Genomic DNA, 15,139 nt, shown 5'->3' on the forward strand with positions numbered 1-15,139 from the left:
CAATAGTTACTAATGATTTATTTAATTAAAAATAAATAAATAAAAACGTTTAAAATCTTAAAACGTCAAATTGACACGTGTAGTCAATAATTCCAAAATATAATAATTACCCAAGTAATTATAAATTATTAAATTAAAATTATAAATATCGTTATCAGTTTATAAAAAAACAACTCAACTTATAATCAAAGCCGAAATTATATTTAGTTTTAAAAATTGAAAATAAAATTATTATAATTCTTTGTATCTTACAATTATGATGGACAATCATAATTTAACAATGGAAATAATCCATGCACATATGAATAATGAAAGTTGCTGCCATAATAATTTGAAAAAAAGCAAAACCAAAACAGAAAGTTTAAATCATAACCTTGTTAAAAGGTACGCAGTACCAATCATATCCTAATAAACTAACAACCCAAAACCAATATATAACAACCATTATTAAGTGAAATACTTTAAGCTAAAGTCATGAACATCCATAACACAGTTCACAGCCAACAAACAAACATAAATTTTTTTACCAGAACGAGATCAAAGGCCAAACGAGGCAACCAATCTTTTTGATCTCATATAGAAACGTAACCTTGGTTTATTATTCATAAATAATCGTGAACAAGAAATCATCACAAGAACAAGACAATGAATCAATGAATAAAGATTAAGATTAATGAACATAAATCAAGACAGCTGCCATAACAAACAAGAAGATGGATTAAATTGAAGCAAGAACAACTCAAGGAATTAATCATAACCAATGCAAATCAATTTGCTAGGGACAACACACCTCAGTTATAAACATAGGAACAAACACAATATCATGATCAAAGGATCAAAATCATCGGCATCAAACCAAACTCACAAATAAAAATCGGCAGCAATAATAAGTAAAGAGACGTAGCAGCAAATAAATCATATCGGCAGTTAACATGTCGAAATCGAAACGGCGGCAAACAGAGGGATTTAACGTACCGTTATTTGATTTCAATACGTAAGAATCAAAGATATCGTTGAGTCGATGTGAACCGTCGAAGAACAATCGGATTTAAAGCTAAAACAATAAGCTAGAAATCAAGAACCGTATTTTGACGATATTGGAACAATAAAAGAAGTTAAAGGATTACTTACCAAGCTAATGAATGAATGAGTGGCCGAATGATGATGATCTCAAAAATGTAAGAATGGCGGCTGAGTTGTTATTTGAAAGAATGAAATATTTAGGTTTTGAGAATTGAAAGAAACGTGATTGCAGAAGCATATACTTGAATATTAAGGTGATTCTGCAAAATCCTACTTCTAACAAATAACTTGACTTGCTAATTAATAAAGGAATGGGCTTTTAGCCATGAATGGGCCAATCTCCACTTTCACGTGGATAAGAAAAGAAATGCATGAATTTTTTTCTTTTTGCATGGATTAAAATATTCATTTATATTTCTTTCTTTATTTTCTTTTATTTTTGATTTAATAATACATACCAAACACGAATCGAATCAACAAACGACTAAAATAAAATTTAATAAAAATATATAATAATAATAATAAAATTTTACCTAAAGCTTGACGAATAAAAAAAATACGGGATATTACATTCTCCCCTACTTATTGAAAATTCGTCCTCGAATTTAGAACGCAAAAACAAATAAACAAAACAACACAACAAGCACCGAAACAATCAACTAAAACATAAAGGTAACGTTACACGTACCTCAAGAAAAAAGGAAAGGATAACGTTTCCGCATATCGGACTCCGTCTCCCAAGTGCACTCCTCAACAGAATGATTTCGCCACAGAACTTTGACCATCGGAATCTCCTTATTCCGTAACCTACGCACTAGCGTATCGACAATCTCAACTGGCTGTTCCTCATAGGACAGCTCCTGGTCAATCTCAACGCTCTGAGGCACAATCACATGTGAAGGATCTGAGATGCACTTCCTCAGCATAGAAACATGAAAAACAGGATGCACTAGATACGTCTCACCGACACGACAATGGATTTAAAATTATGGTTTAGGGTTTCATTGATAATCCATAATGAACTAATGTTTTATTAAACGTTTTTAAGGTTTTCAACTTAATAAATGTAAATGGTTATATAAACTCTACTCAGTAAATCTGACCCCGTTGTTTTCCCAAATTTTCCAGGTTTATGATTTGAGCATTGGTCGATCTCCGTTTCTTCATTCTCGGAGGTTCATTATTTTATTTCAGAATAAAAGAGTCGAACTGTTTTAAACTCTTAGACCGCAGTAGTAGTATGAGTTTATTTATGTCTTAGTCGTATACTTATCGTTTTAGACTATTGGTTGTTGGAATGGTCCAACTGTTACTTTATTTGCCTTGGCATGATTACAATGTTTATGGTATTTTATATATTGCCATACTGTTGGAGGTTTTTCTTGAGATAGGTATACTTAAATTATATGTTGTTTATATGTACTGCTAGACTAGGCTGAAGTCTCGGTTGCCCCCGAGCATGTGGTTTTCTGCAGGTACATAGCTGTTTATGATATTTAACTGTTATCCGTAAGGCTTGCTACGGGTTTTGGTACAACCATACCCATACCCTAGCGCCGGTCACGATTCATGAAAATGGGTCGTGACAAACTTGCTCGGCGCTAGGGTATGGGTATGGTCGTACCAAAACCCGTAGCAAGTCTTGCGGAATACAGATAAATATCATACACAACAATGTACCTGCATAAAACCACATGCTCGGGGGCAACCGAGACTTCAGCCTAGTCTAGCAGTACAATAAGCAATATATATTCAAAGCATACTTATCTGAAATTATAACTTCAACAGTATGGCAATATAATATAAATACCATAAATACTGTAATCATGCCAAAAACGATAAAGTAATCACTAACAATCAATGATCTGAAAATATAATAAAAGACTAATCATAATTAATCTATACTACTACTGCGGTCTAAGAGTTTAAAACAGTTCGACTCTTTATTTCTGAAAATAAAATAAAAACCTCCGGAAATGAAGAAACGGAGATCGACCAAAGCTCAAATCATAAACCTGGAAAATTTGGGAAAACAACGGGGTCAGATTTACTGAGTAGAGTTTATATAACCATTTACATTTATTAAGTTAAAAACCTTTAAAACGTTTAATAAAACATTTTCATTATGGATTATCAATGAAACCCTAAACCACAATTCTAAATCCATTGTCGTGTCGGTGAGACGTATCTCAATAACCGATCCCCGACTATCACTTAATAAATAGTGAGCCCAGGAGACGTATCTTCCACCGGTGCCCTCACTAAGGTGAGACGTATCTCAAACCTACCTCAATACCATAATCAATACCGGTGCGCACGCAGTCCCGATGATGCCCATCGAGTAGCACGTTCCAAATCAAATCCACAATGCCGAAAACAGTTCGAAAGCTGTTTATACATATATATACAAAATATAATAGTTGCTTAATAAAGAGGTAAATAGAGATATAAACTCACTGCTTGCTATTCCTCGTGAAACTTGACAAGCACCTAACTCTGGTTCGCCTCTGAAGTACGAACAGTCGACGGGTCTAAATAAAATATTAAAATCATAATTAAAATCAGACCCTAACTCTAAAGAGTACTAAACACCACATAGGACTAGTACACACAGCAAGTCAATATAAAGTCAAGTCAGAGTAATCATAAAACTCAAATAATAATAAAGCCATAAACAATCACGTCTATTGAATTCCCGCTTTAAAATCCGTTTCAAAAATATTATTTAAATAATATTTAAATAATAAATTAATTTAATTTCTAAATAGTGGGTTAGCCGAGTTACCGATAACTACCAAGCTACCTCACATGTCGGGCGACCCAAGTCTAACCCGACCCAAAATATTTTATCAAAAATATAAACCATAATCTATAATTACCAAAATAACAATTTGCTAAAATAATAAATCAGTATTTAAAACGGAACTCAATATCTTAAGATCCAAGTATTCAATAGTTACTAATGATTTATTTAATTAAAAATAAATAAATAAAAACGTTTAAAATCTTAAAACGTCAAATTGACACGTGTAGTCAATAATTCCAAAATATAATAATTACCCAAGTAATTATAAATTATTAAATTAAAATTATAAATATCGTTATCAGTTTATAAAAAAACAACTCAACTTATAATCAAAGCCGAAATTATATTTAGTTTTAAAAATTGAAAATAAAATTATTATAATTCTTTGTATCTTACAATTATGATGGACAATCATAATTTAACAATGGAAATAATCCATGCACATATGAATAATGAAAGTTGCTGCCATAATAATTTGAAAAAAAGCAAAACCAAAACAGAAAGTTTAAATCATAACCTTGTTAAAAGGTACGCAGTACCAATCATATCCTAATAAACTAACAACCCAAAACCAATATATAACAACCATTATTAAGTGAAATACTTTAAGCTAAAGTCATGAACATCCATAACACAGTTCACAGCCAACAAACAAACATAAATTTTTTTACCAGAACGAGATCAAAGGCCAAACGAGGCAACCAATCTTTTTGATCTCATATAGAAACGTAACCTTGGTTTATTATTCATAAATAATCGTGAACAAGAAATCATCACAAGAACAAGACAATGAATCAATGAATAAAGATTAAGATTAATGAACATAAATCAAGACAGCTGCCATAACAAACAAGAAGATGGATTAAATTGAAGCAAGAACAACTCAAGGAATTAATCATAACCAATGCAAATCAATTTGCTAGGGACAACACACCTCAGTTATAAACATAGGAACAAACACAATATCATGATCAAAGGATCAAAATCATCGGCATCAAACCAAACTCACAAATAAAAATCGGCAGCAATAATAAGTAAAGAGACGTAGCAGCAAATAAATCATATCGGCAGTTAACATGTCGAAATCGAAACGGCGGCAAACAGAGGGATTTAACGTACCGTTATTTGATTTCAATACGTAAGAATCAAAGATATCGTTGAGTCGATGTGAACCGTCGAAGAACAATCGGATTTAAAGCTAAAACAATAAGCTAGAAATCAAGAACCGTATTTTGACGATATTGGAACAATAAAAGAAGTTAAAGGATTACTTACCAAGCTAATGAATGAAAGAGTGGCCGAATGATGATGATCTCAAAAATGTAAGAATGGCGGCTGAGTTGTTGTTTGAAAGAATGAAATATTTAGGTTTTGAGAATTGAAAGAAACGTGATTGCAGAAGCATATACTTGAATATTAAGGTGATTCTGCAAAATCCTACTTCTAACAAATAACTTGACTTGCTAATTAATAAAGGAATGGGCTTTTAGCCATGAATGGGCCAATCTCCACTTTCACGTGGATAAGAAAAGAAATGCATGAATTTTTTTCTTTTTGCATGGATTAAAATATTCATTTATATTTCTTTCTTTATTTTCTTTTATTTTTGATTTAATAATACATACCAAACACGAATCGAATCAACAAACGACTAAAATAAAATTTAATAAAAATATATAATAATAATAATAAAATTTTACCTAAAGCTTGACGAATAAAAAAAATACGGGATATTACAGTATTACACTGCCGGAATCTGTTTGAAGAAGAGATTGGTTTAGTTCAGAGTCTGAAGAAGAGGAGAAATCTTGTTCGCTTGTAAGAATAATCGTAAACTCTAGTTCATGAACGTTTTTAACAGTTTCCTGGTTGTTTATCAAAACTGTAACTGAGCAATCAATACGATTCAAGCTAGTGGAAAGAAGAACATATATCGAATCTATACACTCTATTAGACCTGACAATTCGTGTCTGCGGATCATAAACAGGTCAAACCCGTTTAGACACGAACACGATTAGCCTAAACACGAACACGAACACGATTAGCCTAAACACGAACACGACACGATTATTAATCGAGTTTGATATACAAAACCCAAACACGACACAAATATTACACGGATTACACGACATGACACGTATAAACACGTTTATCTAAACGTGTCAATGTATCAACCCGTTTAAAGTGACACGTTCAAACTCGTTTAATTATTTAACTACTTTTTTAATTTATTTAATATAATACTAAAAGAATTATTACTAAATTTTTAGATAAATACTATTTTAATTGTATATAATATAAATAATTTAATTAAAATTAAGAATTTAATAGCATTTAAATAATAAAAATAAATAATATTCCATTAAAACTGATTAACCGTGTTTAAACGGGTTAGGCGTGTATAACCCATTTAAACACGAAATTAACCGTGTCATAAACGGGTTGACCCGTTTATGACCCAAATCCGTTTACATCAAATTCAAACTCGTTTAACTTCGTGTCGTGTCGTATCATTTAATCACGTCGTGTCTAAAATTGCCAGGTCTTCGTATTTATCATTGGATGAACTGTTATCGCCTTTCTAAACTTATCTCCCACGAGCATATAGAAGTTTGTGTTCCAAGCAATAAGCGGTATTCCATAACGGGTCACCCAAATAAAATTGCTCATTAGAAGAGAAGGAGTCCTTCCAATTTTTCATATAATCAAATAACTATCTAAATGAACTGAATGCATTGCTGAAAGTGATCAACTCCTCAGTAAAATCAAAAGAAATCAGAAGATATCATAGTTCTGATCGACACTAAGGAATCCAAATGTTTTGTTCAATCGATTTCTTCTCTGAGCTAGCATTACTCTCCCAAGAGGACTGTGTGGGTGGATCAACGGAAGGTGGAGGATGAGGCTGGTTCCGGTGATGAAGAGGTAAGGTTGAAGAGGAACAATCATGGTTGAAAGGCTGCTGCCATCGAACTGGACATATATCTTTGCTTATTTTTTGATAAAATAAGTTCAATTTATTATTAAATTTATTTTTATATCTAGTAGCTTGATTTGTTAAAATTGACCATGTTAGATTTTTAGTCATAAATTTGAAAGTTCTTGTAATATTTTATAGGATTGATAAAACAAACATTATATAGAATTTTAAATAATGAATTTATATGTAATGAACAATTATTATCAAAAATAAACTCTGTTTTTTCATCATTTTTATTAAAATTAATTAGGGGTATTCATAAAAAAAGAATTAAAGAATTAATGTTAATAAAATCTGATTATTCTTTTAACTAGCTTGATTAGCGATCGAACCGACATATATCCTAAATAAAATTAAATTATTATATGAATGTCAAGGTGTTATGATTGTTGAAAAAAGAAGAAGATGAGGCGGTGTTATATGTTTAGTCCACATAGGATTATTCCATGTCCGGTTATATTATCGGAAGTTAACATCTCATAATAGCATATCTACAGAAGATCGAATGATAAAGTCCTCCACGTTTATTTCCGTCAACGGTTTAGTCCATCTATCCATTTTTAATGTTAATCAACGGAATCAAAAAATTTAAAAAAAATGAAATTTTAATTTAGTATTTAGACTTATTTTGACACAAATATAAATATAAATTATAAAAATTTATAAAATTCAAAAACTTAATAAATTGAAGGTTTAATCACCAAATAAAACCAACCTTTTAGACCCCTTTCACTTGCATCCTGACGTTGCAATTTTGTCTATATCACCCTAATTCGCAACTTTCGTTTCCAATTACATTCTAAAAACTGAATTGACCCTTCTTCACTAGAAAAAAGGCCAATTTGATCCTTCACTTTTAGTATATAGAGAAAAAAAGGAAATTTAGTTTTTAGGGTGTAATTGGAAACGAAAGGTGTGAATTAGGGTGATATAGACAAAATTGCAAACATGATGCAAGTGAAAAGGGGCTAAAAGGTCGGAGTTTTTTTGGTGATCAAGCCTAAATTTAAATTAATTAATTTTTATTCTCTCACTTTTAATTTTTTAAACAATTCTTTTTAATTCATTTAGTTTTTAAACTAAAATATTTTTAAAATATCAAAATATTAAAAATTAAATTGATATCGTAAACTCACTAAATCCCATAATAATATAATTTTCATTTAGATATAACTAAAATATAAATTTAAATATTAAAGTGGTTTTTTTTAAAATTTGTTTGACTTATTTGACTAACATCAAAAATAGATGGAGAGAAAGAATAGAAAATAAAAATAAGAAATTATATTATTTAATTTTTAAAATTTAAAGTACCAAATTTGAATTATGATATATCTCGGAAGTTGCACACAAAAAACAAAAGAAGTAATTGCATACTGTCTTCATGTACCATTTCATGTCAATAATTATAGAAATTTAATGTCAAGTTGTTGCATTATTATTGCATACAAACTTCAGCTAGGACGAAATTGAAAAAGAAATTAAGAAATGGAAGATTCAAAAATAGAAAAAACAGAAGAAGAAGAGAACGAAGAAGCACAGGCAGAAGTGGAAATATGGAAATACATTTTTGGATTCTGCAATATGGCAACAGTTAAGTGTGCCATTGAGCTTGGAATAGCCGACGCCATTGACAGTCATCAGCAAGGTCTCATGACGCCATTGACAGTCATCAGCAAGGGTCGTTCTACAGTACAACTTAAGTTTAGGTACCACTGGCTCTCATATCCGTTAGATTATTTTTTGCTTAATTTCCTCCATTGATTATATGACCAGCTATTTATTCTGCCGGTGACATATTTAAGTCACAGTCATCTCTTATGTCTTTTCCCTTGTTCTAACAGTGTAGTCTGTCATCATCTTTTTCACCTGACTAAACTATTTCTCCTATCTACAGTACCACGAGCGTTCATCGCTCTCTGCCTTTGATTTTTCAATTGGGGACCTCCCTAAATTTAACCAGTTCAGTACAATCAAACGACTTCATCTGCCCCGGGCCAGTTGGATCATGAGATATCTTTGATTTTCTTTTTTAGATTTATTCCTATTGATGGAGGGGAAGCACTTTTGGAAGATCGAAGAACTCTCTACCCATTGGCAAATTTCTCAGTGTGCTCTCGTGGGTGCATTGGAGATGTCCATGTATATCAGTCGGTTAGAGTTTTTTCAACGGGCAATTACCAGACGGCATGAATAGCTTCAGACATTGAAATGGTTAGCAATACTTTGATGTTTCTGTGTAAAATATTATAGTTGTTAATTTGAATTTCAGTTTATTTGATGAATCATTATTTGGCTTTGTGAGGTTTTGGGATGAGGAATGAAATCACGTGGAAAAGGTGAGCTTTGAAATTGAGTTAGCTGCCATTGCCAATCAATGAATTTCCAGTTAGCGATGAAAGTGGTTGTTTTGAGATGTGCAGGCTCCATGAGTGATGTTACCTGTGGTCTTTGTTTTCCTGGACAACGTTTTTGAGTAATAAGAGGAAGCTTATTATGTTCAGAGTATAAACGCATCTGTTGGTGTTGTTTTTATTATTGAATTTGATTTATCATGACTCCTTTATTCTTGTTTTTTTATTTTCATTTAGTAGGTTATTCTCCCTTTGAGGGGTAAAATTCTAAATGTAGAAAGAAAAGATGAAACTACAATGTACAAGAATCAAAAAATTCAAAATCTGTTTCTAAAACTCTTGAATATCTTCAATATTGAAGTTGCAACATGAAATCTGCAATGTGTCATTTATTTTGGCCTTGAGGTTTTTGAAACATGGTACTATAATGTGGTACCTGCATAATAACATTCTGTTTGTGTAGCATGGATTAGGTTCCAAGTTTGATACCATATTACCATTGAATAACTAAAATAAACTGTAGAAGTAGCACAATGCATATCAGAGAACAAAAAGTGCAAAGCAAAACACATGAAATGTTAATAAAAAAGGTTATAATCACATATGATCAAAATTATAAATAAAAAGTGGCTTCAAAAGGCTGAAATTCTACAATCATCTAAGAAAAATACAAATGTTTTATTTGTAATTTAAACAAAATGACCAAAATTGAATGTGATTAGTGCACCATCATAGAAAAAATCTCTTGTTTCTAATAAAGTAGGGCTAGAAGACAAGTAAATTTTTAGTAGTTCACATCAAGTCCTAATAATTACTTATTCTGTAAAGATGCATCAATGACTGGAGAGCATCAAATTGGCTCTGTTTTATATAATTTCATGTTGTTGATCGGTCCCACCACCGGTAGCCACACAACCTTTGCCTCTCGGTTCTTATGTTGCCTTGCTTCATGATATTCAAGCATTGAAGGCTCTTCATGAGGAAAATCAAGATCTGAAATGTATTGCATTTTTCCTCTGATGTTCTTCGAGACTAACCTGCAACACAAAAAAAATGTTTGAGAATTCGAGTTTTTATGTTCTGATAATTCATAATTACATAAGAAATTAATGAATTAGTGTAAAATGTAATCAAACCCTTCTAATGATCTTTTAAAGCATCACTTTTAATAATACTAAACTGCAACTTGTTACAATCTGTTACGTAAACTGTAAATTTAATGATCTTTTTTTCATGATTAATTGAGAATTGCAATTGAGTAAACTGTTGCACCATTCATGCTGCTAGTACTTCCTGTTTTGATCAGCATTTTAAGTTTAGCTACAAAAAAGACCCTAAGCCACAGAGAAAGAGAACCAAATCACATACAAAAATTCCCGAGACAAAAATTTATTTCCGTCTTCTAAAGAGCGATTTTCAATTCTATTTGATGAAACACCGCGGGGTATTTCATCTAAAGCTAAGCAAACATCAAAAGATGGAAAATACTCGGTGTATGTCATTACATTTATTTTGAGGTCAGTGCCATTTCCTATCTTGTATAAATGAATGCGTTTATGAGTGGACATATAAGCCGGCGAAGTTATAAGAGCTTATAAAAGGTATACATACCACTTGGGTCATTTTCATTGGAAGATTGATCTTTCTCTATGTTACGGCCAAACTTTCTTCTTCAATCTGGTCATGTCCTTCAAGGAGTATACCAAGATAACCATACACATTGCTCTGGATGGTTAATTTAATATTTTCCTGCTCGTCCTCCGTGAAAAGGGCAGGTTTACATAGAATCTTGGCCTGAAAAAAGATGATGAAAAATAAAACTAAAAGTCTTTTAATTGAAATTAAGTGGACTATCTAGATTAGGCACATATAAAGACAAAGTTTTCTAAAATAGGGAAATAAAAAGCACCGTAGTCTGAGAACAAGGGTACACCAATCCATTCATGTTAAACTTAGATGTCTAAAGAACTAAGTTCACTTACAAGAGCAATTTCAAAATGCAGTCCACTGTCATACATAATGAACTGAACATATCATCTCATAACCTTTACATAGTTAAATGGATTGGCACAAAATCTATTTTCAACAACTAAAACTTTATATTTAAAGCCATACGGTATGCATCAATTAAAAAAAGCATTCATAATGATTTCATCCTACAAGATTCTAGCTTCTAAGTTCCACTTTTGTTATCTCTCGGTCATTGATGTAAACCGGTGTGTTTCCGTTGCTAGCATCCGCATTAATAGGACCACCAGCAAATGAGCGCTTATGATCAGCGAAGGCTTCTACCCTTCTTGTTATATATAAGCTATCACAACCATTAGCGCCCGTATTATATACAGGCTCATCCAAAGTACGAGAAAAACAAGTATATCACAAAGTACACTACATTCACCTTTCCCCAAAGACCAAACACTTTACTATACCAATAGTTTTCGGGTTCAGCTTCTTTGGTGGACTTGGACAAGTCTGGAGCTCTTCGTGGAAAAGAGGTATCCCGTTCACATAAACATACTCAAAAGGCAAAAAAATTGTATGAACCTGTTAAATATTCAAGTTTAGTATTTGGCTCCAAAATCTCTTTCAAGTATTTTGACTTTGAAAACTCTAAAAGAATTACAAATCCAATTGCAAGCTCTTAAAAAACTCATGGTGACAATTTTACAATTTTGAGACAATCATATAAGAAGCTGTCACTTATCCTGTTTTGAGACAATTTTACAATTTTGAGACAATTTTACAATTTGAGACAATCATATATTTTAACAATTTTGAACCTGTCACTTATCCTGTTTCTCAATTCATCCAAGCTAAATCTACTTAAATTAAAATAAACAAATCTACTTAAATGACATATTAACAATCACAAAGCACCAGAGACAGAAAAAATTATCCACCTCTAATTAAACCCTAACTAAAATTAAGATGTTTCATTTTCATCGTTACTTTTACTAAGGTTATCCAATTACGAAGAATTTGATGCATCAATCAACTAAAAAAACAGAAAAACTCAAATCAAAAGAGAAGGCAAAAGAAACCTGATATTTATGATCTTTAGTAGACGAAGAGAAGATAGAGGCGACGATTGAGACACCAGCATAACAAACAGTAAAAGCAACCGTATAAGCATTAGTATATACAATTTTAAGGCATGCCGATATTATCCCTAACAAATTTGGCGATATGCCATTATTGAATTTTAGAATCATTTTCTGGATGAACCAAAGCAGAAAAAAACAATAGCAGTGGTTTATGTTAAGTTTAGGAAAGAAAATAAGAAAGGAAGAATAAATAAGACGTTTAAAGAAAATAGTCAAATGAAATAAAATTAAAATTACCTGCTATAGCAGGTTCAAGCAGGTGAATGACATAAGTGGTACTAAAACCTAAGTGGTACCGTATAACTAGCCCAATAATTATAGAAATTTAATGTCAAGTTGTTGCATTATTATTGCATACAAACTTCAGCTAGGACGAAATTGAAAAAGAAATTAAGAAATGGAAGATTCAAAAATAGAAAAAACAGAAGAAGAAGAGAACGAAGAAGCACAGGCAGAAGTGGAAATATGGAAATACATTTTTGGATTCTGCAATATGGCAACAGTTAAGTGTGCCATTGAGCTTGGAATAGCCGACGCCATTGACAGTCATCAGCAAGGTCTCATGACGCTTTCCGAGCTATCATCCGCCGTTGGATGCACCGATCCGTCCTACCTTTTTCGCATCATGCGGCTATTAGTGCATCAAAAGATTTTCAAGGAGAAACCTACCAGCCAGGGCACCACAGGCTATTCCCACACGCCTCTCTCTCGTCGGTTACTCCGGCGAGGAGAGAACAGCATGGCAGATTTTATTTTAATGGAGAGCAGCCCTCCGATGGTTGCACCATGGCAATGTCTGAGCAATCTTGTTCGAGGAAATATCAATAATGATTCACCATTTGAAGAGTCTCATGGAATCGGAAACCATTTGTGGAAATATACAGAAGCAAATCTTGGTCATAGTAAACTATTTAGCGACGCAATGTCGTCCGATGCTAGAGTTGTAATAAATACCTAAAATAATTGAAATATATCCGGAGGTGTTTGACGGCGTTAAATCTTTGGTTGATGTCGGAGGAGGTGACGGGACTACTATAGGGTTGTTGGTTAAGGCATTTCCGTGGATTAACGGTATTAACTTGGATCTACCTCATGTTGCTTCCGTTGCACCGGAATGTGACGGCGTTACCCATGTCGGCGGTGATATGTTTGAGTGTGTTCCGAGAGCTGATGCTGTTATCATCAAGGTTAGAAACCAAGAATAGATTCATTTCATTTCCAAATAAATTTTTGTTTTTGGTAACACAAAGAATGAAATATATAATTCATTTCAAGTGAAATGAAATAAATTAAAGATTGTGTTTGGTGTAATTTTAAACTTAGATTATTTTTCAAATATTCATATATTATTTTTCACATAATGATTTTTTAATTTTTCTCTCACTAAATTTTAAGTATGAAATTTATAAATTTTTTCTTGCAAAATTATTTTTATAATAATTTTTTCTTTCTATAAAAGTTTTAGATTTTCTCAATCTAAAGCTTCTTATCTCTAAATTTATTAATTTTAATCTTTAACAGTTATAGATATATTTTATGTATAAAGTAGTGATTGAAAAAACAAATTGGATCGATAAGTTTAATTGGTTGAATCAAAAATCAACTATTCTAAACAGTTGAAAGTTTGATCAACTTGTGGCTGAACAGATTAATAAACAATTTAATCATGAACCATACCAGTAAGTTATATTTTTTATGTTTTATTAGCTGTTCAACCGATTCAACCGACAATTGAACCGATTGATTCAGAAACTGGCGTCCACTGCTGGATCGACCATCAGTTTGTTTTTTAAGAACATTGCTCTAAAGTTTATTGATTTGTCTTTCTCATATTTGTGATTTACTTTAAATTTTTCTAGGTGAATTACACAATAGTTATCCATCTGTCGTCTGGTTGTAGATATTTTTCTTATCATATTTATAATTCAGTAACCGTGTTGTTGTACATTTTTGCCTTGTTCGACTAATGCCGCGTACCTCAGTGCTAATTACTAATTAGCGCTCTCAAAAAAAATTGAAATGCAGTGGGTTCTCCATGATTGGAACGACGAAGAATGCATAAAAATCTTAAAGAACTGCAAGGAAGCAATTCCGAATGACAAAGGCAAGGTGATAATTCTTGATGCTGTGATTGGACAAGACGACGACAAATTTGAAGAAATTAAGTTAATGTTAGACATGGTTATAATGACTCACACTAACACAGGCAAAGAGAGGACATCAAGTGAATGGAATTCTATTCTCAATAAGGCTGGATTTAGCCGTTACGTTATAAAGTCTATTCCTGCAATTTATTCTCTTATTGAGGCTTTCCCTTAGATTTGGACGAATTTATTTCTTTAAATTGTCATTAAAGTGCGGCTTTATCAGAATTTTAATGTCTTTAAATAGTGTAACTTTTTTTTTTATGAATAATTGTGTAACTTATGAATGAATTACTTTTTTTTAGAGGATGAATGAATTACTTTTAGTTTTTTTAGTGTGTTGATCTATGTGGCGGCTATATCGGAATGTTTATAACTCATTTTATATTTTAAAAGTTAAATAGACATAATTTAAAAGTTAGAATGTCAAATAGATTAAAAAAATTCAATAGATGAAAATGTGTGTGTATATGTATATATATTCAACGGTTAAATAATGCTTTGTTTTGGTATATGCATATAATATGTGCAAATTAAGTTTATTTCGATTTCTAAATTTGTACGCAATAATCAATTTACTCATACTTGATCATTTTAATAAATTAATAACAATAGATCAATTGGGTACACAATGGTATAAAATCAACGAGTTTAAAAATCGACATGAGTCAGCTTTGTCTTTAATTACCTAAATTTAAGATCAATTGTCTTTTGAAAATAAATGATA

At 31.7% G+C, this 15,139-nt stretch overlaps 1 protein-coding gene, 1 long non-coding RNA gene and 1 pseudogene across 3 annotated transcripts; 2 read left to right on the top strand and 1 right to left on the bottom strand.

The window, feature by feature from the left end:
- Nucleotides 1–8,157: 8,157 nt before the first annotated feature.
- LOC126655161 (acetylserotonin O-methyltransferase-like) lies at nt 8,158–9,538 on the top strand. Of its 2 annotated transcripts, XR_008789505.1 has the most exons (3): nt 8,158–8,519; nt 8,708–9,024; nt 9,116–9,538. XR_008789505.1 is itself a non-coding variant. In XM_056103710.1 (2 exons), exons 1-2 carry the CDS (start codon nt 8,299–8,301, stop codon nt 8,820–8,822), a joined length of 336 nt encoding a protein of 111 aa, XP_055959685.1. In that variant the 5' UTR covers nt 8,158–8,298; the 3' UTR covers nt 8,823–9,538. The 2 variants fall into 2 exon arrangements, 1 of the variants encoding a protein (XP_055959685.1); XM_056103710.1 differs by having other exon boundaries at nt 8,708–9,538.
- Nucleotides 9,539–9,808: 270 nt separating this feature from the next.
- LOC126655162 (uncharacterized) lies at nt 9,809–12,541 on the bottom strand. Its single transcript, XR_008789558.1, has 3 exons — nt 12,206–12,541; nt 10,776–11,708; nt 9,809–10,201 (listed from the first exon to the last, which is right to left on the bottom strand). It is a non-coding gene; the product is annotated as an uncharacterized LOC126655162 (long non-coding RNA).
- A 48-nt stretch (nt 12,542–12,589) lies between these two features.
- On the top strand, nt 12,590–14,747 carry LOC130014876 (acetylserotonin O-methyltransferase-like; annotated as a pseudogene).
- Nucleotides 14,748–15,139: the final 392 nt, after the last annotated feature.

The sequence above is a fragment of the Mercurialis annua genome, linkage group LG7, assembly GCF_937616625.2.
Source record: "Mercurialis annua linkage group LG7, ddMerAnnu1.2, whole genome shotgun sequence".
Taxonomy (NCBI): Eukaryota; Viridiplantae; Streptophyta; class Magnoliopsida; order Malpighiales; family Euphorbiaceae; genus Mercurialis; species Mercurialis annua.

Coding starts and splice junctions, on each gene's coding strand:
- LOC126655161 (XM_056103710.1), top strand. CDS start 8,299: ATGGAAGATTCAAAAATAGAAAAAACAGAAGAAGAAGAGAACGAAGAA. Junction 8,520..8,707: donor ACAGTACAACTTAAGTTTAG/GTACCACTGGCT, acceptor TCCTATCTACAG/TACCACGAGCGTTCATCGCT.